A 26729-nucleotide genomic window follows, 5' to 3' on the forward strand; every position below is an offset into this window, starting at 1 on the left:
GAAAGCAGAGAAATACAAGTTAATACAAGTTAATACAAAAAACCAGGATTGTTCAGAGGAGTAAAAGATTTCTTTATGCACACACACACACAAAAGAAGTGATAAATGAAAATAAATTAAAATATGAATAGCCATAGTAATTCAGTAGAACGCAGAGACGCCAGTAGAATCAATACAAAGTGTTTATTAATACGCAGTTTTTGCAGTACGTTGTTTTATTTTTTATTTGTTTTGCCACAAACACACTAAACAGTGCTACATCACATTGCCAGAGAAAACGAAAAATATAAAGAAAAATAAAGTAAAGTGCTTTTAAACTATGACATGTTTTCAGAGCTTCTTAGTTGTTTCTACATTTTAAGAATCCAGTTGATATTCTGTTACAGACAGCAGTGAACTGCGATACTTAGACGCCATCAAGTGGTCAGAACAGTAAGTACAGACCTTAGAGGTCATCGTGTTGTCTTTACCAAAGACTTAAGAACACACAAACATACAACAATAATGTTAACTCATAATAAAAGACTAATGTCTCTTTATAATCTTGATTTATACAAACACAGTTGAAACAGATGTTGTGATGGCATTAAAAGAACTGAAAAGCAGTTAAATATAGTTTCACAAATGACAAAACATTCACTTCGACTTGCTTTCTTTTCACACATCTTTAGTCTTTATTAAAAAATGATTTACTTTGGTTTTATAATAAATATATGAAATTAAAATGTTTTCAGCCCTAATCAGATGATATTTTCTGATCTTTCATTATACCTGCAACAAGTAAGCAAATCAACAAACAAATAATGTTGTTTACCCAGACTTTATTATATAACTCAATATAACATCCTGTTTCATATAAAGTATATTAAAATATAAATGAATTGTGATGTGAGTTTTAGCAACATTTCCCACAGTGGAAAGTGATGAGATGCACTTATATCAAAAACAGACACACAAATACATATAAATAAAATACAACAAGAAGGATTTCTATATTTCTGCCTCCACATCTGAAGGAAAACATATATATATATATATATATATATTAATAATCACGTCTTACTATAGCTTGTGGTTTTGACTTCGTGTATTTTATGTTATTATTTGAGAAGTTTAAGTTTGTTGTCTATTTATTCTAACAATCTCTTGCGAGTTGCGTACGGCACAAATAAATAATAAAAAGAAGTGTTTGTGTTTCCGGTCAGCCTCGCGACACACCATCTGTTGTGTGGCCGTTTGTTAGAAAACAAAGGCGTAATATATGAAACATATGGGCTGAATGTGCAGTTTTGTTGCTGAGTAACAAGATGCGTTTGTGCATTTTTATAATATACATGACGTGTGAGGAGAAAAAAAATGTCAACCTCCCCCCCTCACACTCAGCGCTAGCGTTGTGTTGTTGTTAGCCGCTCGGCTAATGATCTTTGAATAGCAGAGAGGGGGAGCCAGAGACTCACAGCAGAGCGACAAACCGACCTCTCATCCCAACAAACAGACCCTCAAATCGGCTTCTTTCACCTTTGCCCAACATAAAGTGAGTAAATAAACCGATCGGTTTCCACCCGAAGCCTCTGTTAGCGATCAGTTGCGTTATTTCGCTTCATCTACTTTCGGGTTTTCTCGACGAAACGCGTCTGAAGAAGACGGACGTCCTCCGGCGCGCGCCCGTGGCGGGAAGCGCGTGACCCGGCGTCGCTCTCGCGCTCGGAGTCCGAGGCTTCAGGGGAGCTCACGGAGGCCTCGCGACACAAACGGGCGTTTTTGCGCCTCGTACCCGAATGGATTACTAATCAATAAACCAACCGCGCGCGTTAAAATGACCGCTAACGCTTCTCTGCGTGACGTACGTGCGGGCGCTAGAACGCAAGAAGACGTAAAGTGCTTTTATTGTTCGCGAGGGGGAGACGGAAGGATGTGCGTAGCCGAGTTAGCTTTAGCCTTTAGCTCGTCTGTTGCTCTTGCAAAATAAGCGACCGATTGGCGAGCAGCTGACCACAAGACAGATCGCTTTATTTTATTAACGAGGAAAATATACGGTTGAGTGGGATTCTGAAAGCAGTTCGCCTCAGAGAAGAGCGTTTCTAACTAGCGAGCCGCTGTACGGAATCGATTGGCTCGCTAGCTAACGCTTTGCTAGAAGACGAAACGGACCGAGTGTAACGTGTGTCATCTCTCGTTCACCCACAGAAGATTCGATGCGAGTGATGGTAAATGTTTACAAACTTGACTGCGCAACTTTAGCTCAGAGAAGACGCGTTGGCCGTGTTTGGAGTCCGATAAACAACGGCCACATACGCGTCAGCGTAACGCTTTGAGGATGAATGGTGTCACTCTCCACTGATTCACTTGTGTTTTGTGTCGCCGTGTGTGCACAGATGTGTGCCGTCAATTGTTGGATAGCTCGATTATTTGTGTGAAGGAATCATTACAAAACAGACAAAGTATTTGCATTCGCATTCAAGCCGTTTGCAGCACGCGCGTTAATCGCTTTACACGATGTCGTGGTTGACTTGGTTTTGTAGTTTTATTTTCTTGGGACTTTTTGCACTGATGTGATGTGATGTTTTTCTTAGATCTGCGTGCAAGCGAAACAAAAATAAATGAAATATGTGAAATCTTAAAGGCCATTCTCGCTCTTACTGTCGGGGGAGCCCATCAGTCATCGGCTCTAGACTGTTTACCTTCGGAATACTGTATCACAAGCAAATTATTCATGAATATTCATGTTCTTTAAGTAGCCCGGATGCGGAAGTTTAATATCTGGTTCCTTTGATCTGATTTGCGGTATTGAATGAAGTCGAGCTCTTACACACGAATGCACATCTTTGTTTTTCTGTACAGTGCGTCTCGAGTTATCGGAGCTGAATGTTATGTATGTTATGTATGTATGTATGTAGTCTTCATGATTGTGTGTTTTGGGAGGCACGTGCAGCTGAAAGTACTGCAGATTTGTTTTGCATATGCTCTTTTGTGCATGCCACGAGCTGTCCATCTCGCAGCTGTCATTGGTCCCTTGTGGGAGACAGGGCTGGGCCTGCATATCTAACGAAGGGGTGTGTCCACAGTCCATCCTCTGGCAGACTAGAGTGGGTGTGTCTGTCAGGCTGTCTGTCTGCACTGTCGGGGATGTTTTCCGTCTGTCATAGTGCTTCCCTACGTGGCACAGTAATCAATACACCTGTTAGAGACCTTGCGTTTAAGTGGACCCATTCTCCACAGCGGTGTGGAGGGAGGGTGTATGTATGTTTTGAAGCCGGGTTAAAATTTGCATCATGTCAACGAACAGAATATTTGTCAAAGAATGTCTCGTATGACAAAACCTCACACAAGTGTTTTTTTTCTCTCCAGGATTGAGTGAGATGTGAGGGATGGTCAGCGTATAAATATCTTTGAGGAACCCTGTGTGTGTTGATCTTCTCTGGCCAGCCGTCAGTATGAATGGGGACATGCCACATGTGCCCATCACAACCCTTGCTGGGATTGCTGGTCTCACTGACTGTAAGTACACACGTCACACTATTGTACAACACTGAGCACTCGCTTTGAATCGTGTGACTTTGTAGCTTAACATGTACTTAATGCAATGCGGTTTTTGCATGCACGAATTTTGCATGCTGTTTTTTTATTTAGTTCATTTTTATTTTTGATGGGAACAAAATGAGATGAATCAAACATTAATAAAGGTAGTTCGATTTTATTAAACCAATTACAGACATTGAATTTCAGATAGTTTATACTGTGTAATATAGCTTTATATCAGTAGTTGTAAGTATAAAAACGGCAGATTCTTTGTAAAGTTTCTTTGTAATGATTGAAAGTTCCTCTGTGCCGGAGGTTTGGAGATCTCTGTGTGCACTTCGTGTGGCTGTTAGTTGTTGTCCCTGTGATGTCTCATAGTAAAGAAACACATTGTTTCTGTGTACAGTGCTGAACCAGCTGCCCCTGCCCTCTCCTCTACCGGGCACCAGCACTAAGAGTCTGCTGTACAGTGGGCGTGTAGTTGATGAAGTGAATCGTCTGATGGACTGCAGGGATGAGACTCTGGTTTCTCAGATCGCCAGCGGCCTCAGCCAGGTCTCCACGGAGCACATGTGAGTTTCTGCTTGCGTTTGCACCTCTCTTCTGCCCTTGACATGTGACACACCTCAGCATGCCCTGTGACACCTGTCCCCGTCCGTCTCGCTCTCTGCATGTGCACAGTTGTCTGTATTCTAACTCATCTGCTCATGGACAGTTCTCTGCTCTCACTGTTTACTTTGTTTTTAATTAACGCTTTGAAATGCAAGAGTATTTTTGATGGCTTGTCAAAGAAATGGGTCATCTAATTATACTAATAAACTTTTGTCGTCATTTATCTTCATGTAATTCAAAACTTGTGTGCTGTTTCTTTGTGTGGTGGAACACACAAATAACACATTTTAAAGAATTTTCAAAGGTTTATATTTTATGTAATGACTATTCGTAGTGACCATGGGCTATCGATCTTCAGATAAGACTTTGAATACATTGCATGTGTCATGGAAGTACAGAGGAAATACAGCACGAGCACACAATGCATCATCACATTGATTCACTATAAGTTTGTGTTGTTTACATCATTCACATACGTGCCGATTGCCAACAAAACACAGACGTACGGCTTAGTTTGACTTACCGTGTGCGGTTCATGTCACACATCTTTTAGCACTGGGACTGCTCCATCAATTTCAAACAATCTCCAGATCCAGTGTTATATCCACCGTTCATCACCCAAATGCAGTGAACAAACAAACCAAGGAGAACTTCCATCAGCCGAGTGTAGGAGCATTGATGGGCATGCACTTTCTCACGCTGGCTGGTTGGTGCGTGTGCGTGTTCTTTCTCTCATGCCGTCGCGTGGACGTGCTCTTTCTCTCATGCCGTCGCGTGGGCGTCCTCTTTCTCTCATGCCGTCGCGTGGGCGTCCTCTTTCTCTCATGCCGTCGCGTGGGCGTGCTCCTTCTCTCATGCCGTCGCGTGGGCGTGCTCTTTCTCTCATGCCGTCGCGTGGGCGTGCTCTTTCTCTCATGCCGTCGCGTGGGCGTGCTCTTTCTCTCATGCCGTCGCGTGGGCGTGCTCTTTCTCTCATGCCGTCGCGTGGGCGTCCTCTTTCTCTCATGCCGTCGCGTGGGCGTGCTCTTTTTCTCATGCCGTCGCGTGGGCGTCCTCTTTCTCTCATGCCGTCGCGTGGGCGTGCTCTTTCTCTCATGCCGTCGCGTGGGCGTGCTCTTTCTCTCATGCCGTCGCGTGGGCGTGCTCTTTCTCTCATGCCGTCGCGTGGGCGTCCTCTTTCTCTCATGCCGTCGCGTGGGCGTGCTCTTTTTCTCATGCCGTCGCGTGGGCGTGCTCTTTCTCTCATGCCGTCGCGTGGGCGTGCTCTTTCTCTCATGCCGTCGCGTGGGCGTCCTCTTTCTCTCATGCCGTCGCGTGGGCGTGCTCTTTCTCTCATGCCGTCGCGTGGGCGTCCTCTTTCTCTCATGCCGTCGCGTGGGCGTGCTCTTTCTCTCATGCCGTCGCGTGGGCGTCCTCTTTCTCTCATGCCGTCGCGTGGGCGTCCTCTTTCTCTCATGCCGTCGCGTGGGCGTGCTCTTTCTCTCATGCCGTCGCGTGGGCGTGCTCTTTCTCTCATGCCGTCGCGTGGGCGTGCTCTTTCTCTCATGCCGTCGCGTGGGCGTCCTCTTTCTCTCATGCCGTCGCGTGGGCGTGCTCTTTCTCTCATGCCGTCGCGTGTGCGTGCTCTTTCTCTCATGCCGTCGCGTGGGCGTCCTCTTTCTCTCATGCCGTCGCGTGGGCGTGCTCTTTCTCTCATGCCGTCGCGTGGGCGTCCTCTTTCTCTCATGCCGTCGCGTGGGCGTGCTCTTTCTCTCATGCCGTCGCGTGGGCGTCCTCTTTCTCTCATGCCGTCGCGTGGGCGTGCTCTTTCTCTCATGCCGTCGCGTGGGCGTGCTCTTTCTCTCATGCCGTCGCGTGGGCGTGCTCTTTCTCTCGTGCCGTCGCGTGGGCGTGCTCTTTCTCTCGTGCCGTCGCGTGGGCGTCCTCTTTCTCTCGTGCCGTCGCGTGGGCGTGCTCTTTCTCTCGTGCCGTCGCGTGGGCGTGCTCTTTCTCTCATGCCGTCGCGTGGGCGTCCTCTTTCTCTCATGCCGTCGCGTGGGCGTGCTCTTTCTCTCATGCCGTCGCGTGGGCGTCCTCTTTCTCTCATGCCGTCGCGTGGGCGTGCTCTTTCTCTCATGCCGTCGCGTGGGCGTGCTCTTTCTCTCATGCCGTCGCGTGGGCGTGCTCTTTCTCTCATGCCGTCGCGTGGGCGTCCTCTTTCTCTCATGCCGTCGCGTGGGCGTGCTCTTTCTCTCATGCCGTCGCGTGGGCGTGCTCTTTCTCTCATGCCGTCGCGTGGGCGTGCTCTTTCTCTCATGCCGTCGCGTGGGCGTGCTCTTTCTCTCATGCCGTCGCGTGGGCGTCCTCTTTCTCTCATGCCGTCGCGTGTGCGTGCTCTTTCTCTCGTGCCGTCGCGTGTGCGTGCTCTTTCTCTCGTGCCGTCGCGTGGGCGTGCTCTTTCTCTCATGCCGTCGCGTGGGCGTCCTCTTTCTCTCATGCCGTCGCGTGGGCGTGCTCTTTCTCTCATGCCGTCGCGTGGGCGTGCTCTTTCTCTCATGCCGTCGCGTGGGCGTCCTCTTTCTCTCATGCCGTCGCGTGGGCGTGCTCTTTCTCTCATGCCGTCGCGTGTGCGTGCTCTTTCTCTCGTGCCGTCGCGTGGGTGTCCTCTTTCTCTCATGCCGTCCGCGAGAATTGTCCAATAAGGGCCTAAAAACCCTTGTTATGAAAAACGGGTAACGATGTTCGAAAAAAACTTTCCGAAACCTTGCAACGCCAATCGAGCACAGAAATACTACGTCATACGTTCACCTCGGTTTTTGACAAGTTGACGATGAGAAGCCAGCATGCCTAACTGTGTAAAAAAGTCAGAATGCATGAAAGAGCATTTTACCTCAGCTTTAAACCTAATAAAAGCAACAGAATGACAGAAATAAATGTAAACCGAGGAGAAATAAAAAATATATAGTTGAGGCTATAAATTGTCCTTAAATTAACCTCATAAAAATTCTGGATATAATATTCTGACTATAATCATTTTGAGTTTTTGGTGAACTGTTCCTTCTCTGGTGGCTATGAACTTTTATGACCGTTGCGGTGCATGCAAACAAGGTGTCAGTGTTAACGCTTCTCATTTACTATGAATGGGTGACGTCATGTCTTGCTGAACTGAATTGTGGGTCCATCTGCGTTTCGTCACTGGACTTGTTTGCAGCAGAAATTGAAGATTTCTGAACTTTCCAATCGCAGATGCAATCATCAGTCAATCAGATCGCCTTATGCATTAACCAGGTGCAGGCACTAGCCAAATGCGTTTATGCAAGACTGAAGAACAATTTGATTCGCTGTTGTCACTATTACGATCGCGTCAGGGCCACGGTTCAGAGACACATCCTAGGTCAAATCCAGTGCGAGTTAAAAGTTTTAGTTGGCTGACGCGTCTCTTTTTCTTTGTTTTGGTTGAAGCTGTTTTGTCATTATGAAAATCATCCTTGTGTCGTTTCTCTAGAGAGCTGAAGGACAGTCTGGGCAGTGATGAGTTGGAGGGAGATGTACCGGTGCTGTTGCAGCTCATGCTGTCCAGGAACCCAAACATCTTTAGAAATAAAAGCACCCCCACCACTCCCCAGTATCCAGCACAGACGGGTAAGCACCACACTGCTGTTTATCTTAGATTCTTTTCATTTAAAGTCCCCATGAACCTGTAGTTGCGATCCTTTTTACTTGCATGTTTTGATACTTTTCCGAGTGAAATGGAATTTCTAATGAGAAAAATAGTGGGCTTGGCTTTGGCCTTTCTCTGCGATTTGATTGGATGTATAAAAACAGTCGTTGCATTTTTAAATGGAACTGGCAGCAGACTGACAATTGAAGGGGAGGAGTTAACGGATTCTCCACCAAAGCCATCTAACATACGTCATTTATGAGGTCACATGCATTTTAAAAAGAGAACGACCCACATTGATAAGCGGATTAACACTAAACGCTGCACTATTTCATGAAAAAATATGATTTGCAGGGTTCTCAAGTCTCATGCATTTGCCGTGATACACACGCAATTCAACCAGTTCACACGCCACACCGTGTATTTCTCACGCCGAAAAGGCAATGCCAACCAAGTTGTCCTGCAAGCTTTATATATAACGTTGTATATGAGGCGCAGGCACACAAAGTGAAGTTTCCTGCCGCCAGCATGTATCTCGGCCAGATTGCGTTCATTACTAGGCAACATGGATGCGCAAACACACGGAAGTTGACCGAACATTTTCGGCCACTGTACGTTCGTTACTAGGCAACATAGATGCGCGAACACACGGAAGTTGACCGAACATTCTCGGCCACCGTACGTTCGTTACTAGGCAACATAGATGCGCGAACACACGGAAGTTGACCGAACATTCTCGGCCACCGTACGTTCGTTACTAGGCAACATAGATGCGCGAACACACGGAAATTGACCGAACATTCTCGGCCACTGTACGTTCGTTACTAGGCAACATAGATGCGCGAACACACGGAAGTTGACCGAACATTCTCGGCCACCGTACGTTCGTTACTAGGTAACAACAATATCGAGCGAACACGCATTGTGATGGAGAAGGTTGAAAGAAAGCTCGTTTAACATTTTAGGCTAGAACATTTCACGTATAGCCCATTGTTCGATGCAGTAAAAACATTATCTGAAAACTAAGAAATGTTAAAGGATATGGGAAGGAATGAAGCTGTATTTCTTCATTTAATTTAAAATGATATACTGTATTAATAGTCTTTCTAGTTACATTAATTATGCTACATGTAATTTGTGCTGGTTAATTATGAACAATGGGTCAAATTGGAGGGGGGCTCCATTAAGGCTCCTCCCCTAATCGCATGGGATCTCACTCCAAGGTTTTGATCAAACTTGAGAACCCTGGATTTGTCCTTTTTGATTTCACTCTGACTTAAAGACTTTTATATCCCATCCTTTAGAAATATGTAATAATGCTTGCTGTTGGGACTAAAATAGTTGCTGCTGGTCATCCTGCAATAGCAACCTTTTAAAGGACCTCTATTACATTATAACAGACACACTCCTGGCACATATATTACTGGATTATTTTGTGAACCTATGTAGTACATCAAACTCTTCTGTTTCTAGGAAACAAGTGATCTTCCGCCTTTTAATATATATCTTTAATGTCATTCTCTTAAGCTAGAGTTGCAAAAGTTCATGCGTCACCATTAAGATACATGAATTCCTATTAATTTTAATAAAATGTATTATCTTAGTTCATGTAATTCACAAGTCAGACATGATTGTAGATGTAGCCTGCAGGTGTTTATTGTCGTTGTTTTTACCTGCTCGTTTACTTAAATCTCTTTTACATTACAGGTATAGGCCAGCAGTCAATGGCACCCCCGTATAAAATCACACACGGCTCCATGCAGGGAAGCCCGGCCTCTGGCAACTACCAGCAGGCCTCCATGTCCCACAGTCCCTCTGGGTGAGTCTGCTTTTGTATTTACATTAAAACAGTCAAGGTTTATTGTGTGGCGTGTCCAGTTGTTTTTCATGTTACAAAACCATCAACTGCTGTTATTTCTGGATATAGTCATATATCAATAGCCAGTTGAATTTACCTGTATATTCCATTCGGCGTTAACTCATCCGTGCCAGAGATTTGACCTGTCATTCATTTAAACCAGTAGTCGACTTCAGGCTTTTTCCTGGCTCAAAATTAGGCGGAGGTGGGGCCTTCATTGATATACACACACGCACGTTTTGGCCTACCGTCACTTTAAGTGACTTAACCAAACATTAGTAAAACATAAAAATTAGATGAAAATTACTATTATTATTATTAAGTTATATAAAACATTACATATATTCAAACAAACAGAAATGTTTTCAAATCAAATAAAGCTTTTTATCCTTTTCAACTAACTTTTCAGACCACAATAGCAAACTAAATTAACCAGTCTTAGTAAATGAGCAAAGTTTATTTGCATCCTGTGTTCCCTCCTGGTTCACTGAGCTTTGAATGATTCACTGTTCTTTCATATTCACTAGTGATTGAAAATGTAAACGAATTGATAAAAAGGAGTCGTTTGTTTGCAAGTTGCTCTGATCGCAATGTGCGTTCATACTGGCTGTGTAGAGTATAACACTGATTCAACAAACGATTTGCACAGCTTAAAACATTATACAGTGATGAATGCTACCTTAATTTAAGAAATTCAACGCACTTGGATGCAAAACAAACAATATTCATCTAAAAGGCTGTGAAACCCTGCTAATACAGGTCCTGTTAGCAACTCTTCATCTCCTCATTGGGCAGATAATATAATGCAAAAGGTTTTTTTAAATAAACAAAGTAATACTTTGTCTGTGCTTTTCTTGGATTTCTTTTTTACATTTAAAGAAATATCAGCCGAGCCACTTTTTCCAAGTTTATTACTGCGGCTCCTGCTGTTCAAAACATCAAAACCGGCTTGAATCCTCACAAACATGGGCGTAAATCCTCTGAGTGTAAAATCATTTCTATTATGAAAAATATATTTATGTATACCTAAAACATACCGGTGGCAATTTAGTGACTTTGGCACTATATTTTGCAAAGTTCAGACCCTTTTTGTCCACAAAAGGTGCACAGGTCGTTTTCTCAGCGTCTATTTTGTGCAGCGTGTGCGCGGAGGATAAGCTAAACATTCAGTGGACTTGAAACTCAGGCGACTCATAAACACAGAATTTAAGCATCCGTCAAGTTACTGACTGTTTGGGTACATGAAAATGAACATTGATGGCTTGATTGTAAACAACTTAAAAAACATTGCAATAAATAGTTTTGAAGAAAAATCTGCTATTTCATAGAAACAGAGAAGACTTTGAAAATATCCATCATGACGCAGTCACCATGTTACAATAATGATAGTAGCAAGGCTTTCCTCTGTGTTCACATATCTTTATAAGTACAATTTTGACTGTATTGTTTGTGTCTCCTCAAAAAATTGCTCTCGATAAATGTTATGTATAATGTCCCCCCTACTGTTATAAACGGTGTTCAGCCGGCTCACAGTGAATCGTTATATCCCTATTAAAACCCTCAAATTATTAAAGTGCAGTTTGAGATATATTTGATATTCTTGTTGTAAGTCTAGTAAATGTGTTAATTTTCATTTTTTAAGCAATTCTGTGTTCTCAAACAGCATAGAGCTGTGGGTCATTTTGTCATTTGATTCAGTTTTGATCTCTTGGATGATCTGGACCTCTCCTGCTCTTGTTTTATTTTCAGGCGTTTTGTGGCAGGCCAGTCTGGTTCTGGTGGACGGTTTCAGCCTCAGCAGAGCAGTCCAGTGCCCAGCCCGTACGCCCCTCAGAGCCCCGCTACTGGCTACAGACAGTATCCTCACCCACCGGCCTACAGCCAACACCAGCACATACAGCAAGGTCTGCACACACCGTACCGCTGCTCGTGTGTTGATCTGTTCTGAAGCTCATTCACATTTTTCTCTGTTTAAACAGGTTCAGTAGCAAGCCCAATGATTCCAGGGGGCATGAGAAACGTCCATGAGAACAAGGTTAGTGCTCTTGTTTCTGTCTGAGCACTGAGGTATATTATTCATTACGTGGTTTTGAAGAAGTTTCATTTGAACTTAAAATGTCTTTTTTGTGACCCATTAGGATCAGATGAGAACGTTTACAGGCGGATCTCATATCCTGCAGTCCTCTCCACCTTACACCCCTCCTCGTGACGGGGCTTCAGATCTGCTCCTCTGCTCTCCGGACAAGCACCGTGGTCTGAAACCCGGCGAGGGGGAGCGTGAGCAGGACGATAAGGCTGCGGTGTATGATATGGTGAGCTCACCTTCAAAAGACCACACTAAGCTTATCCTGCGTGGGTCGCGGGCTCGGCCGGCCGAGGTGGAGCTCGGGGGAATGTACCCGGGCTCGGACCCTGAGGGAGAACTCGTGGAGGCTTTGGCTGCAATAGAAAGGATGGAAAGTGAAGCAGCCATGGAGACGGAGCGTGGCGCTAAAGAGGTTCAGGACAAAGGTATGTCACAAGATGCTGTTACCCGTTGGTTGTCTCCAAAATGCCTTTTATGTATCCAAAACGTGACTTCCTCTCTATCTTTGTGTAGATAAACCTCTGAAGAAGCGCAAACAGGACTCTCATCCGCAGGAGCCCGGCGCGGCTGGAACAGCAGGTTCGGGCGCTGGGGCCCCTGGTGGGGGTGGTGGAGCTAACGCTGGGCACAGGCTTGCCCCTCAAGAGGCTAGTGCCGCCGGTACCAGCGCCAGCTGTCCGGGCCTCCAGGTTAGCTTGGAACAGGTGGGCAGGGTAGAGGACGCCCAACGCTGGCCCCAGGAGCCGCAGGAGGGCGTCACTCCGAAAGCACTCAAACACAAGCACGACCACGCCCCAGAACACCGGCATCACCATGACGACAAGCAGTCCGACACTCCACGTCAGAAACACAGGCCTGAGGGTCGCCACAGCGATGCCCAGTCCGGGAGCAAACCCGTCGAGCTTCTTCCGTACCTCCTGGGTGAAAACACGGGCACAGGAGCACTCAAGAACTTCACCATCCCCAAAATCAGGAAGGACGGAGGGGGAGATGTTCTGGAAGGCTGGAAGCAGCCGTGCGTGCGGCTGGAGAGACTGGAGCCTGATGCTGATGTGAAGAAGAGTGTCAAGCCTGTGGTGGTTCTGCAGAAGCTCTCTATAGATGAGGTGCAGAGACTCATGAGAGAGCGAGACTCACGCGGCTCAAAGTCCAGCAAGAACAGACTCTCCTCCGGGAGATCCGGGAAAGGTAGGGGATTACTCCTTCACTCTTCTTTGTAGATCAGGCAGTCTGTTGTGTTTCTTGGCTTTGTGGGGTTGTGTGCAGTGTAATTTGTTACTGTAATTTAATTACTTTTCCCTGAAGAAAGTGAAGTAAGGGATTACTCTTATTTAATAACAGTTACTTCGGACATAATTGAACTAAATACTGTGTTATGTATACAATAGCAGAATTGACATTACAATTCAAAGTCTAACTTTAAAATGCATAAATGAATGTATCCTTTTCACATTTGTAATACTTTATTCATCTAATAAGAATAATTTATGAAGCTTTATGATTTTTTTGAATGAATTAAAAGTTGTCACTTAACTAATCAAGGTTGATGTAGGATATAGAAAGTAATTAGTAATTAAATACCTTTTTGAGATTGTCATTTGTACATAAATCTATTTACACTATTGAATATGTAATTCTAACTAGTAATAATTACTTTTTCAGAGTAACTAACCCAACACTGGATGTGTGGTGGTTAAGAAATGTGGAAAATAGTCTTTATTTAGTAGCTGCTTCCATTTTATATTGATCTGCATAGGACTTAATTTAGATTGTAGAGCAAAGTGGGGTTGCATATCGGACTGCTCTGTTTTAATAGCAAATAGACAACATATTTTTATCCGATGTTATAAATATAATCTTTCATGTATTATTTATTGATTATTTATTTGTTTAATTACATTTTTTTACAATGGAAATAGCCTTGTTGCTGACATGACAACAAACATTTAATCAATAACAATATACTGGATTGAAGCGATTTAAAAATTATTTGCAGGGTTATACAGAAATGTGATATACTGTATGTATAGATATAAAGTTTATATAATGTATTGTGTTTGTATCAGTCGCATAGTAAAACAAATGCTATGAATGTTCACAAATTAAATTGAGACCAAGGCATACAGCCATTGAGTGTTTCTAAATGAAGATTTTTTTGACCAAGTAAATAACATGTAAACATACAGCGAGCAACGTACTAATGAAACATACACGGATTATACAGGTAAACATTAGTAACTGTACAAGAGAGCGCGCAGTAGTATGACTGGTAGATTTAGGACTCTTAACATCACTAGTTGCTAGTTTGTGATGGTCTGGTTTGAAAGTCTGTTGAAGATGATGATGATGACGACAGAAGTCTCTCTTCACAGGTGGTATAGACCCGTCTGTGTTGAAGGATCTTCCTCCTGAGCTGCTGGCAGAGATTGAGTCTACCATGCCTCTGTGCGAGAGAGTCAAGATGAACAAACGCAAACGCAGCACTGTTAATGAGAAACCCAAGTATGCAGAGGACAGTTCTGAGGATGAGCAATTCTGTGAGTACCCGTCTTATCCCAGTAGCCAGTCTCCTCCTAGGACACTGGATCCTGTCTCCTCCTAATGCGTTTTGATTGTTAAGCGAAAAATCATCAACACTCACCCTCAGTTTGTAAGCTCTTTATACACCTCTGAAGACATAACTATGAATATGATATATCATTTCTATCATTAGATCTTCCCAAAAATTACACACTGGTGCTTTAAGAGTTCTCAGTCATTATTTGTTGTAAGCCGATCTGAGTACACCCCCTTACTTGTCTTTGTTTTCTCGCTCAGCATCTCGCAAACGTCAGAAGAAAGAGCGTGACAGAGCGTGGGAGTTCGAGGAGCCAGACAGGAGGAGTTCTGGGGAACATCGGCGTGGAAACAGCGACGCGCGCAGAGGTTCAGGAAGCAGATTTGATGACTCTGATGTGGACTCTCCTCCTCCCAGTCTCAGTGATGGTGCGACATCATCTTTGTTTAGCATGCTACCGCATTTTGCTTATCATTGCATGTTTTCTAAACTTAAATTTAGAAAAAAAGGAAAGCTAGGTTTTCCATTTGCAAAAGACAGAATATAGTTTAGAACTTAGCTGTGAGATTCTAAGATGTCTTATTGTCTGTTAGTTGAGCGATTTTTATTTGACTCTTTTAGTTGCAAGACGCTTAAAGTCAAAAGAGAAGCAGAAGAAACGGAAAGCATATGAACCCAAGCTGACACCTGAAGGTAAACGCACACATTACACTGAACGTATGTTAGAACCATATGAACCATCTCACTGTGTTTTGTTTCCTGTGCAGAAATGATGGACTCCTCCACATTTAAAAGGTTCTCGCTGAGCATTGACAACATCTTGGAGAACTTGGAGGATGTGGATTTTACTGCTCAGGGTATGGTTAACGTGTGTGTGTGTTTAAATTAAACCTCGACCTGGGTTTTTCTGCCTCTGTGTTCACGATGCGTGTGTTCTTGCAGATGACGATGAGATTCCTCAGGAGTTGTTGTTGGGCAAACAGCAGTTGAGTGAGCTGGGTAGTGAATCTGCGAAGATAAAAGCCATGGGCATCACCTGCAGGGTAAGAGCTGGAACATCTCATTCAGATTCTGCAGGATTCAGCTATAAATAAATATTAAGCTTTTAGGTCCTCTTGAATTTGTCATGTCGATTGAGTTTTGAGTAAATGCTGTGACGTCATTGCCAGAACGCTTTCTGATTGGCGTGTGTTTTGGATGGACTGGGAATGCAGTTTTGTAAATGTTAAGTCTAGTCTACATGGTTTACTTACTTGACTTTTTTTCTGTTTGATCTCTGTTGTAATGGTCAGATTCCCTCTGATAAACTGGTGAAGCTGTTGAACATCCTGGAGAAGAACATTCTGGATGGAGCCAATCTAACCACACACATGAACCATGTGAGCAGCATTCTAAAATAATTAATTTAATGTCTTTGTGACACAAAAATTTGACAAGACTTTGTGCCGCAAAACCAGCCTGCCAATGGAACGCTAACATGCTGTCCAGCACCAAATCCAGAAAAAAAGGCAAATCATGTATTTGAAGACTCATTCTCACATGTCATTTCCTCTCGGCTCTTTGTCAGGATAATGATGGCGAGGATGAAGAGCGTCTCTGGAGGGATCTCATCATGGAGCGTGTGACCAAATCAGCAGACGCGTGTCTGACGGCCTTGAACGTCATGACATCATTACACATGCCTAAAGCCGTGTACATCGAGGATGTGATCGAGAGGATTCTACAGTACACTAAGTTTCACCTGCAGAACACTCTTTATCCGCAGTACGATCCAGTCTACAGGATCAACCCTAAAGGAGGTGAGACGCTCAACGTCTGCCTCGCTAAACACCAAACATAACACACTCACCATTGATCAAAACACTGTTCACATCTGAATGTTTGTGTTCACAAGACTGCAACAAGTTGTTTGTATAAATAGGCCTGTCGCGATAAGTTGATAAATTGACTATCGCACGATATATAAACTTGACGTTTGTAGTTTTGGGTGACGCAATATATCGCTATTGAGTATAGATGCGTCTGTTTACATAAAAATGAATTGACATTAACATTTTATCCGACGCACTCTCTGTTAGCGCTGTGTTTGTGTGTCGAAACTGGGGCTCGGACACACACACACACATCACACACACAAAATGACAATAATATCGATTATCGTAATTATTTCTGATGCAATTAATCGCTACGGCAACATGCCTATGTATAAACCAATAAGTGTGTAAGTGTCTGTGACGGATGTTTCTTACTCTCACAGTTGACACTAGTGTGTGTATATATGTGCTGTGAACTGATTGTTGTGTGTGTTTCAGGTTCCCTGCTCAGTTCTAAAGCAAAGCGAGCAAAGTGTTCCACCGCCAAGCAGCGCGTCATCATTATGCTTTATAACAAAGTGTGTGATGTCGTCAGTAACATCTCTGAGCTGCTGGAGATTCAACTCCTCACCGACACCACCATATTACAGGCATGAGTTCATCTGAAGTTTCTCCCTCCAGTCTCTCGCTCTCTTCCTCATGGTGTGTGTTGTTTCTTCAGGTCTCGTCGATGGGCATCACTCCGTTCTTTGTGGAGAATGTCAGCGAGTTGCAGCTGTGTGCCATTAAGCTGGTGACGGCGGTAGGTTTTCTTTACAGTGAAACATTTATACAGATCTCACACATTCATAATAACATCCGGAACCCACTTAAAGACTTGATGAAATGAAGAATTTGCCATTTCAGTGGCTTATGAAAGTATTTTTGTTAAAAACATTGCATCATATAGTAGCGCATATATACAGCTTAAAGCCAATCGTGATTTTCCTGCAGTGTTCCGTTGAGAAGCTGCTGTTAATGTTGTTATTTGTAGATTGATTAAAGTGAATTTGATTTTCTCAGGTCTTCTCTCGCTATGAGAAACACAGGCAGTTGATTCTAGAGGAGATTTTCACTTCATTGGCCAGACTGCCTACCAGCAAACGCAGCCTCAGAAACTTCAGGTACCGATGAGAGTTCTGTTTGCAGCTTGTGGATGTGATCCGTCTGTGTGTTGACCTGTTGTGTGTGTGTGTGTGTGTGCGCGCGCGTGCAGATTGAACAGTTGTGATGCGGAGGGAGAGCCGGTGTTTATTCAGATGGTCAGTGCTCTGGTCCTGCAGTTGATTCAGTGTGTGGTCCACCTGCCCTCAGAGAGATACTCGGATGAGGATCACAAGAAGGTATCTCGCATCCGTTAAACCACAGAAACAGAACAGACATTATTGTGTTGATTTTTTTCTCATATTTTCTGTTAAAAACTGATTAGCTGATCTCTCCAGCATTACTGTTAACGACGTGTTGGTCTTTATGTATATTTTGTCAGATTAAGGCTTACAGTTCGGATAAGGTGTTGTCATTACATTCATATATTTGACAGAAGCGTCTCTATTGTCTCAGTGTGTCAAGTGTTTTTGACCCATAAATCAAATCCATGACCTCTGAGATCAGATCTAATCTAATAATGAGTGAATTCTGCCTCTCAGGTCGATGATGATGTGTTGATCACCAACTCGTACGAGACGGCCAGAAGGACGGCGCAGAACTTCCTCTCAGTCTTCCTCAAAAAGTCAGATCATCATTGCTCTGTTATATGTGTTTGTGTGATGCTTGCAGTACTCAACGCGTGTTATTTGTGTGTGTTGACCCGTCTCAGGTGTGGCAGTAAACAGGCCGAGGAAGATTATAGGCCGCTGTTTGAAAACTTTGTGCAGGATCTGTTGTCCACGGTCAACAAACCCGAATGGCCCGCTTCTGAACTGCTGCTGAGCCTCCTGGGAAGATTACTGGTAATAACAGAAAAAAGGCTTTTATTCAAATCAAACTCTCACTGAGCCACACACAAAGCTACATGCTGCTCTTCATGCCCTCCGTACAGGTGCATCAGTTCAGTAACAAGCAGACAGAAATGGCCCTGCGGGTGGCATCGCTGGACTATCTGGGCACCGTCGCCGCCCGACTGAGGAAAGATTCTGTTACTAGCAGAATGGATCAGAAAGCCATCGATCGCATCATCAGAGAGGTGAGCGCAGCTGTGACGAGCACACGCATGCACTGACGTTTGTGAACGGTGTGTAATGAGCGTTCTGTGTTTGCTGTTGTGTGTTTAGAGCTCAGAAGGAGACGAGACCCAACGGTTGCAGAAAGCACTGTTAGATTACATGGATGAGAGCGCAGAGACCGACCCTGCCCTCGCTGTGAGTGTTACCGCTTCTTATCCTTGTGTTTATGTTTGCCAAGTCAGAACACTTCGCCTAAACTCTTCCGGTCTGTTTCTTGTAGTTTTCACGCAAGTTTTACATCGCTCAGTGGTTCAGAGACTGCACTACGGAGGCTGAGAAGGCCATGCGCAGCCAGAACCCAAAGGATGACGATTCGGACGGGACGCAGCACGCTAAAGAGCTGCAGACCACCGGAGACATCATGCAGCGCGCTGAAACGCGAAAGAAATACCTGCACAGGGTCATTCAATCCACTCCCAATCAGTTTGCTACTCTCAGGTATCCCTCACTTTAATCATGTCAACCTAAAGATGTGAATTTGATTGCTCATGCTGAGGTATTTCATGACACATTACTTTGAACAGGATGAATTCGGACACTGTGGACTACGAGGACGCCGGCCTTATCGTGCGCTATCTGGCCTCCACCAGACCCTTCTCTCAGAGCTTTGACATCTACCTGACACAGGTGATCAAATACTGACATCATCACTGTGTGTGCATTCATGAGCTTTCTTCATTCAGTGATCACACGGCGATCTGAACAGGGAATTGACGACTTCTGTTTGTTTGTTTCAGATTCTGCGTGTTTTAGGGGAGAGTGCTATAGCAGTCCGGACTAAAGCCATGAAGTGCCTGTCTGAGGTGGTGGCTGTGGACCCCAGTATACTGGCCAGGGTAAAGCTGTTGTCTTCATTGACACCAAACGTGTATTCTGCCGCTGGTGTTTAATGTGTGTGTGTGTGTTGTGTAGTCTGATATGCAGCGCGGTGTTCACGGGCGTCTCATGGATAACTCCACCAGTGTGAGAGAGGCAGCTGTGGAGCTGTTGGGCCGCTTCGTGTTGAGTCGACCTCAGCTGACAGAGCAGTACTATGACATGCTCATCGAGAGGATACTGGTACGTCTGTGAGCACTACACACTCTGTTCTTCACCGTGAGCAGGTTGTTAAAATAATCCTGTGCGTGTGTGCTCGCTCTTCAGGACACGGGTATCAGCGTGAGGAAGAGAGTGATCAAGATCCTGCGAGACATTTGCTTGGAGCAGCCTAACTTCAGTAAGATCACAGAGATGTGCGTGAAGATGATCCGCAGGGTGAACGATGAGGAAGGCATCAAGGTCTGTGATGTATTACACTGATGATGTCAAGCCTGCTGTGTGCTGTCAGTGCTGAGAGCTAACGCTGAGTTCATCCCTGCAGAAACTGGTGAATGAAACATTCCAGAAGCTCTGGTTTACACCCACGGCCAACCACGACAAAGACAACATGAACAGAAAGATTCTCAACATCACCGATGTGGTCAGTACAGATGGACGCTCATCTCATTCTCGTCATCCATCTCTATGTCTGTTAGATTTTGCTGGGTAGACCTGCACACGGTGGAATCTTCTCCCTGCTCAATAAAGCTGTCTATGAAACTAGCAGTAGAACAGTCAATGTCATCTGTCTTCAGGCTGCACTTGGTTTGAACACAGTGTTGGACAGTTTTCACACATCACAGCTGTTGAACCATTTTTCTATCTAGATTGTTTCTCATGATTAGTTGGTCTTACTACCAAAATGTCACTCTTGCAAAGTGAAATGCAAAGCGGATCACAGAAGGTTATTTCAGTAGAGAGGTCTCATGTTTATTGACTACCATTTCTTTGCCCCACCCTTCTTGCCAAGTGTACTGTATGGAGTGTAAACTTTAAATACAGTCTTAACATCGTGTGTACGTTGTGTGACGTGTTGTCTTGTTGATGTCGTTTCTGATGTAGGTCGCTGCCTGCAGAGACACGGGTTACGACTGGTTTGAGCAGCTCCTGCAGAACGTAAGTGTGTGTTCTAGCAATCCACTTCTGTTCACATCTGTATGGAGGATGTTTCAATGACTTGTGTTGTTTGTGAAGCTGTTGAAGTCTGAGGAGGACTCGTCCTATAAGCCTGCCAGGAAAGCGTGCGTGCAGTTAGTGGACAATCTCGTGGAGCACATCCTCAAATACGAAGAGGCGCTTGCAGGTACATACACAAAAACATTCCGACGTTACTGAAGCTGAGAGGTCTGACGCGTTTTCAATAAACCAGTTTGAGAAGTACAGATTCTCAGTTCGTATGAAGAGGAGGTGGTTTCTCCAGGTGATGTTGACGTGTTCTTGTGATGTCATCTGTGTACAGAGCACAAGAGCGTGAACTCCACAAGGTTGGTGGCGTGCATCACTACTCTGTATCTCTTCAGTAAGATCCGAGCGCAGCTGATGGTCAAGCATGCCATGACGATGCAGCCCTACCTCACCACCAAGTGCAGTGTAAGTGCTGAACGACAGCAGTTTCAGATCTGACGTCCTCCTGCCATCTAGTGGCCGCGTGTTATCAGTGCATTTATTTACTATCTCTCGTCTTTCAGTCTCAGAGTGACTTCATGGTGATTTGTAATGTTGCTAAGATCCTGGAGCTGGTGGTTCCTCTGATGGATCATCCCAGCGAGAGCTTCCTCACCACCATTGAAGAAGACCTAATGAAACTTATTTTAAAATATGGCATGACTGTAAGTGACGTGTGACCGCACACAAAGTGCTAAATGACCAAAGCATGTAATGTCACAACAGTGCTAATGTTCTGCTATTTTCTTTGCAGGTTGTCCAGCACTGTGTCAGCTGTTTGGGTGCAGTGGTGAATAAAGTGACCCGTAATTATAAGTTTGTGTGGGCATGTTTTAACCGTTATTACGGAGCTCTGACGAAGCTGAAGGTTCAGCACCAGGAGGGTACCAACAGTATGGCCATGGCTGCAACTAAAGCAGCTCTCCTCAGATCCCTCTTCACTGTCGGAGCGCTATGCAGACACTTTGACTTCGACCGAGAGGATTTCAAGGGCCCCACGAAGGTAATCCAGCCTTTCAACATGCACAACCTAACGTGATGATGAGTACATCTGCTTTTATATAGACAGTACTCGCTGGGAATATCAAATATTCATATATTACAACTGTGAAGAAATCAAGTATTTCTCATGTGGCAAAGCAGTGAACGTTTGTTACGTTTTGATAAAGGTTTCTTCTTTGTTGTGATGTGGACAAACGGTAACATACCAAAAAAACATGTAAACGTTAGCGTGCTTGATTTGTCTATGTTCATTATTATTATTACAGCGCTGTTCTTCAACTCTCATCTTGTGATCTGTAACAGGCAGCCTTGAGTTAATAAGCTTAAAGAAACGTATTGACTTTTTTGTTCTGATGTTGTATGATCTTAGATTGATTTATTGTGTCTGTATGTGTGTTGTGTTATGAACAGGTCGTGATAAAAGAGAAGGTTCTGGAATTACTGCTGTACTTCACCAATCATGAGGATGAGGAGGTCCGATGTAAAGCCATCATTGGGTTGGGTAAGAATGACATGTCACATATAACACTTACTTGTCAGAATAAAGTGTTGGCACATTTTTCTGTAAGGAACTTATTTCACACAATGCCCAACAGCGCCCTTCAGCAGTGATTTATTCACAATAAATCACAGCCTCTCACACCTTATTGCTTACATATTTCTTTCCTGGTTATTATTGATGTCATTATCTGTCTTGTTTTAAAAAGAAGTTGTGCGACTAATTTAAGAGTTCTTCATCTATATGAAGCATGTACACACACGTAAGGGATAATGTACAGGCAGACGGTTGTTATCACAGAAATAAGCTCCAACACTGTGATCATACTGAAGGGTCTTATTAACAGCTGGCTGCTTGTACATTATCCCACTTATTACACGGCTACTTGCCACACGAGGTAACGCCGTTTACTTTTGGTTTTAAAATAAGAAACGAGAGATGTCACGAAGAGGAAATTTGGTTGAATCATTTGTAAATATAATGTCATGTTATTAAAAGACATATTTATATTCCATTTGTCACAAAAACCTGCCAAAATCATTTGCTGCATCCAGGTTACGTGTGTTATTAGTTTTGAGTGGTTGTTAACTGGGAATAACAAACCTGCAAATGTTGAGACTGTCCAATCAGAATCAAGCATTCCAACGAGTCGTGTAATAAAGAGATAAATCATGTTTTATATGTGACCTGAAACACAAGATGACCCGTGACGTGTTGTAATTGTGTGTGATGTTCCGCAGGCTTCCTGTTAATCATGCACCCGAGTCAGATGTTTGTACCGGAGGTGATGTCTCTGTATAACGGACTGCTGTCTGATAAGAGAAGCAGCATCACGCTGAAGATTCAAGTGCTGAAGAATCTCCAGATGTACCTGCAGGAGGAGGACTCACGCATGCAGGAAGCTGACAGAGAATGTGAGGGAAAAACACTGAACACAGAAATATGAAATACTGCACACAGATCCATGAGTGTAAGACATTCTTTACTTGTGTGTGTGTGCAGGGCAGAAGATGTCGAAGCAGGAGGATCTAAAGGAGATGGGTGATATCTCATCCGGGATGAGCAGCTCCATCATGCAGCTGTATCTCAAACAAGTGCTGGAGTCTTTCTTCCACACGCAGTCTAGCGTACGACACTTCGCTCTTAACGTCATCGCTTTGACCCTCAGCCAGGGGCTCATACACCCCGTACAGGTACACACAACACACTCACCACAAATACACAACATGATTGTTGAACAGTCGGTATCAAGGTACCAAACCATTTCAATATATATAAATGATATATGACTAATGATTTATTTCCCTTTTTCCTGTGATGACAGTGTGTGCCATATCTGGTCGCCATGGGAACGGACCCAGAGCCCACCATGAGGAACAAAGCAGACCAGCAGCTGGTGGAGATCGATAAGAAGTACACTGGATTTATCCATGTGAGCATCAATACACAACACCAATCACGTGTGTCATATTCATTACTGGACAATATCAGCCATCATTCTCAATCATTCTGGTGTAGAGTTAGTGTAAGAATGTCTTTGCCGTTTTAGCTCCTCAGGTGGCACCACCTGTAGAATTGATGTTTTTGATGTAGCAGACATTATTTAACCCGCTTGAATTGTTGTTGCAGATGAAAGCCGTGGCGGGGATGAAGATGTCTTATCAAGTACAGCAGGCCATCCTGGGATCGTCAGCATCCATCATCCGTGGCTTCCGTCAGGACGAGTCCAGTTCTGCGCTGTGTTCTCACCTGTACCACATGATCCGGACAAACAGACAACACAGACGAGCGTTCCTCATCTCGCTCCTCAATCTGTTTGACGACAGCTCGGTTAGCACCGCCTGCCCGCCCGTCTCTCTCTCGTTTCCTGACGCTGGCTCTTTACTGCGATGTTAAGTCCTGTCTCTTTCTCTCTCCCTCTGAGCAGAAGATGGAGGTGAACATGCTGTTGTTCGTCGCTGATAATTTGGCCTACTACCCGTATCAGTCACAGGAGGAGCCTTTGTTCATCATGCATCACATAGACATCACACTGTCTGTGTCGGGCAGCAACCTGCTCCAGTCCTTTAAAGAGGTACACACAAACCCTCACACTCCCAAATGAATAAAACAAATGATGATTTCATGTATTTTGTATCATGTCTTGTTTGTTTATAATAATAAATATAATATAATATTTGTAATAGTGTTGGTGATGTTTTTGTGTTTGGCTCAGTCTCTCATCCGAGTTCCGGGACGGAAGAGTCGGAAGAAGAGGCGACGGAGACAACAGAACGGTTCTGAAGAGCAGAGAGAAGGGCTGGAGGGGGAGAGAGACCGGAAAAGCGGTGACGAAGAGGGTGAGGATGATGATTTTGAGGAGGATGAAGAGGGCCAGCGGGTGAGGAAGCCCAGGCCGATGGAGAACGCCAAAGAGGTGGTGTCTGAATCAGAATCGGATCTGGAGGATGTCGATGCCGTCATGGAGCGTCTGCCCGATGACACATCGCCTCTCTTGGACTTTGCCAGAGCATCACAAGGGATTTTATTACTGCTGGTGCTGAAACAACATCTCAAGAACCTCTACGGCTTCTCAGACAGGTAACGCACATCAACAAACCAGGACGAGACGAGACTGAAGTACACTTGGTTTATTCTAGTTGTATTCATATTTATGTACCTGCATTTTTTATATATAGATGTTTATTTTATACATATAATATTAGTAACGATGTTAGAGCAGTGCTAAAGAGAAATGTATTTATTTATCATTTTTTTAACGCAGTAAAATTCAGAAGTACTCTCCCACGGAGTCGGCCAAGGTGTACGACAAAGCCGTGAACAGAAAGACATCGGTGCACTTCAGTCCGCGGCAGACCATTGATTTCCTCAACAACGATGATGTTCACGATAACTTGACGTACCAGATGAAGAAGAAGATCGTCAAACAATACCTCGACGTGAGATCACACTCTTAATCTCTCTGTTTCAGTCAAGAATACAGAAATGCTTTGGTTTTGTGACAGTTTAAGCCCTAAGCATCACTCCTATATCTATATTGTTGTTACGGACGCATTTAAATGAATGAAAATGTGACATTTTCTGTGTGTGTTTGAATCTCAGTTCAAGTTGCTGATGGAGCATCTGGACCCTGACGAAGAGGACGAGGATGGAGACACGAGTGCAAACGTGAGGAACAAAGCCATCACAGCACTGCTGGGGGGAGGGTCTGCGAGCCCCCGAAACCACCACACTCTTGACTCTGAGGATGCAGATAGTGAAGGAGAGGAGAGAACGCCTGGGGTGAGAGAACAAAAGACATCAAATCTGGTGCACTTAAGGCTTGTTCACACCAGGGAGCAAAACTTTAAAGGAAAAAAAAGAGAATTATTAAATAATGAACTTATTAAAGAGAATAGCCACGTCATGACGAACGATATGGTTTTTATTATAGCTGGTTAACAATAAAACACTGTAGCTTGCTCCTTTATAATTCACTGACAAAGTCAACTGTAAATCTCATGGTTTTGTTGCTCTTTCAGGCGTCTAAGCGAGGGAAACGTGCGGGAGACTCTGCTGACCTGCTGTTGGCCAACATGAGCGAGTCTGTCAGCGTGCTGGATATCATAGCCATCCACTGCCCCAAATACAGAGACCGCCCGCAGATAGCTCGAGTCGTCCAGAGGAACAGTGACGGTTACAGCATCCACTGGATGGCCGGCTCGTACTCCAGCACCTGGTCCGAGGCCAAACGCCGCGACGGACGCAAGCTGGTTCCTTGGGTGGACACCATCCGAGAGACGGACATCATCTACAAAAAAATCACACTCACGAGCGGCAACAAGCTCACCCACAAGATGGCACAGACTCTACGCACGCTGTACGCTGCCAAGGACAGAAACTCCAGCTAATGATACGTCAACACAAGATTCCCATCATGCCTACCAGCCAAACATCTCCCGGTTCATCTGACGTCAGCCAAACACACACACACACACACGTACACACACGCGAGCGGCTCATGTACACTACAGACTTCTCTCTGATGGACGCCGGGCGTGACGCCGGAGTGCATCGTCGTATGGCAGGAATAAAATGTTTGGAGAAACATTGTATGGGTGCTCCTTCGCTGTTGTGCAGCAGATTTCTGGTTGTTTGATTTCTACTCCCAGTGTATCATAGTTTAACATAAAAATATTGTTTATATCTATAAAAGAAATTTAAATATATACTGAATGTTGAAAGAATTAGTTTGTTGATGTTTTTAGCCTTTTTTTCCCTTTCTCTTGTTTTTGGATTTCTTAGCGTCAAACAGCTTTCTATAGCTTAGCTCCTTCCTACCGGCTGAAGACTTTTTCTGTTGAGCTGTTTGTCCATTTTTGTACGATAGCACCGTGTGGCTGTAATTTATTGTGTATAGCATGCAGTGTCTGTGAGGAGGGCTGTGTCCAAGGACATTTGCGATGAAAACGGTCGCCCTGCTCAGCGTAAAGGGACCCACATGCCTCTGATGGAACAAATACTGCAATAAATTTTCTACTTCTCTTACTTGCGAGGCTCTTTGTGTCTCTTGGCCTGCTTTTCTTGCACTCACAGGTGGGATGTCGCTCGTGTCCACGGGTCCGTTTGTACTTTTTTCAGGTGGGCGATGCATTTTAACAGGGGAAAATCAGACTTGGCTTTTGCTTGTACTCCTCTGAAGTCTTTGGGAAGAGAGATGAACAGCTGCATTTTCTGATCTTTCTCTGCTCGTGTGCGCTGTGGGTGACCGATTGCAGTCAGGACACAAATCCCCCAGGAGATCTCCAAAAACACTTCACATGAAGCAGTATTTCAAATATTGTTGATTGATATGAATCTGTGAGGTTTGCCGGACGCGC

The 26729-nt window shown here is 44.3% G+C and overlaps 1 protein-coding gene across 2 annotated transcripts in view; it reads left to right on the forward strand.

Moving 5' to 3' along the window:
• Positions 1 to 1195: 1195 nt before the first annotated feature.
• nipbla (NIPBL cohesin loading factor a) overlaps positions 1196 to 26729 on the forward strand; it is a 26581-nt gene continuing 1047 nt past the window's right edge. The window contains exons 1-45 of one of the 2 annotated variants that reach the window (XM_079487874.1): positions 1196 to 1534; positions 3349 to 3498; positions 3926 to 4091; positions 7616 to 7752; positions 9479 to 9590; positions 11379 to 11533; positions 11609 to 11664; positions 11768 to 12140; positions 12229 to 12903; positions 14088 to 14252; positions 14533 to 14700; positions 14894 to 14965; positions 15040 to 15129; positions 15215 to 15315; positions 15565 to 15651; positions 15840 to 16071; positions 16585 to 16736; positions 16808 to 16888; positions 17149 to 17249; positions 17342 to 17468; positions 17772 to 17854; positions 17942 to 18074; positions 18164 to 18307; positions 18396 to 18482; positions 18568 to 18785; positions 18872 to 18974; positions 19085 to 19183; positions 19260 to 19406; positions 19491 to 19625; positions 19708 to 19806; positions 20268 to 20321; positions 20400 to 20508; positions 20665 to 20795; positions 20894 to 21034; positions 21124 to 21372; positions 21783 to 21873; positions 22611 to 22784; positions 22873 to 23063; positions 23195 to 23302; positions 23500 to 23700; positions 23798 to 23944; positions 24086 to 24450; positions 24635 to 24809; positions 24973 to 25152; positions 25392 to 26729. The exon at positions 25392 to 26729 is cut by the window's right edge and continues 1047 nt beyond it. In XM_079487874.1, the coding sequence (XP_079344000.1) occupies positions 3435 to 3498; positions 3926 to 4091; positions 7616 to 7752; positions 9479 to 9590; positions 11379 to 11533; positions 11609 to 11664; positions 11768 to 12140; positions 12229 to 12903; positions 14088 to 14252; positions 14533 to 14700; positions 14894 to 14965; positions 15040 to 15129; positions 15215 to 15315; positions 15565 to 15651; positions 15840 to 16071; positions 16585 to 16736; positions 16808 to 16888; positions 17149 to 17249; positions 17342 to 17468; positions 17772 to 17854; positions 17942 to 18074; positions 18164 to 18307; positions 18396 to 18482; positions 18568 to 18785; positions 18872 to 18974; positions 19085 to 19183; positions 19260 to 19406; positions 19491 to 19625; positions 19708 to 19806; positions 20268 to 20321; positions 20400 to 20508; positions 20665 to 20795; positions 20894 to 21034; positions 21124 to 21372; positions 21783 to 21873; positions 22611 to 22784; positions 22873 to 23063; positions 23195 to 23302; positions 23500 to 23700; positions 23798 to 23944; positions 24086 to 24450; positions 24635 to 24809; positions 24973 to 25152; positions 25392 to 25760 (7047 nt within the window). In that variant the 5' untranslated portion in view covers positions 1196 to 1534; positions 3349 to 3434 and the 3' untranslated portion in view covers positions 25761 to 26729. Of the gene's footprint in view, positions 1535 to 1667; positions 2208 to 3348; positions 3499 to 3925; positions 4092 to 7615; positions 7753 to 9478; positions 9591 to 11378; positions 11534 to 11608; positions 11665 to 11767; positions 12141 to 12228; positions 12904 to 14087; positions 14253 to 14532; positions 14701 to 14893; positions 14966 to 15039; positions 15130 to 15214; positions 15316 to 15564; positions 15652 to 15839; positions 16072 to 16584; positions 16737 to 16807; positions 16889 to 17148; positions 17250 to 17341; positions 17469 to 17771; positions 17855 to 17941; positions 18075 to 18163; positions 18308 to 18395; positions 18483 to 18567; positions 18786 to 18871; positions 18975 to 19084; positions 19184 to 19259; positions 19407 to 19490; positions 19626 to 19707; positions 19807 to 20267; positions 20322 to 20399; positions 20509 to 20664; positions 20796 to 20893; positions 21035 to 21123; positions 21373 to 21782; positions 21874 to 22610; positions 22785 to 22872; positions 23064 to 23194; positions 23303 to 23499; positions 23701 to 23797; positions 23945 to 24085; positions 24451 to 24634; positions 24810 to 24972; positions 25153 to 25391 lie in introns of those variants that run through there. The other variant, XM_079487875.1, reaches the window with a different exon arrangement.

The sequence above is a fragment of the Barbatula barbatula genome (assembly GCF_947034865.1).
Source record: "Barbatula barbatula genome assembly, chromosome: 2".
NCBI lineage: Eukaryota > Metazoa > Chordata > Actinopteri > Cypriniformes > Nemacheilidae > Barbatula > Barbatula barbatula.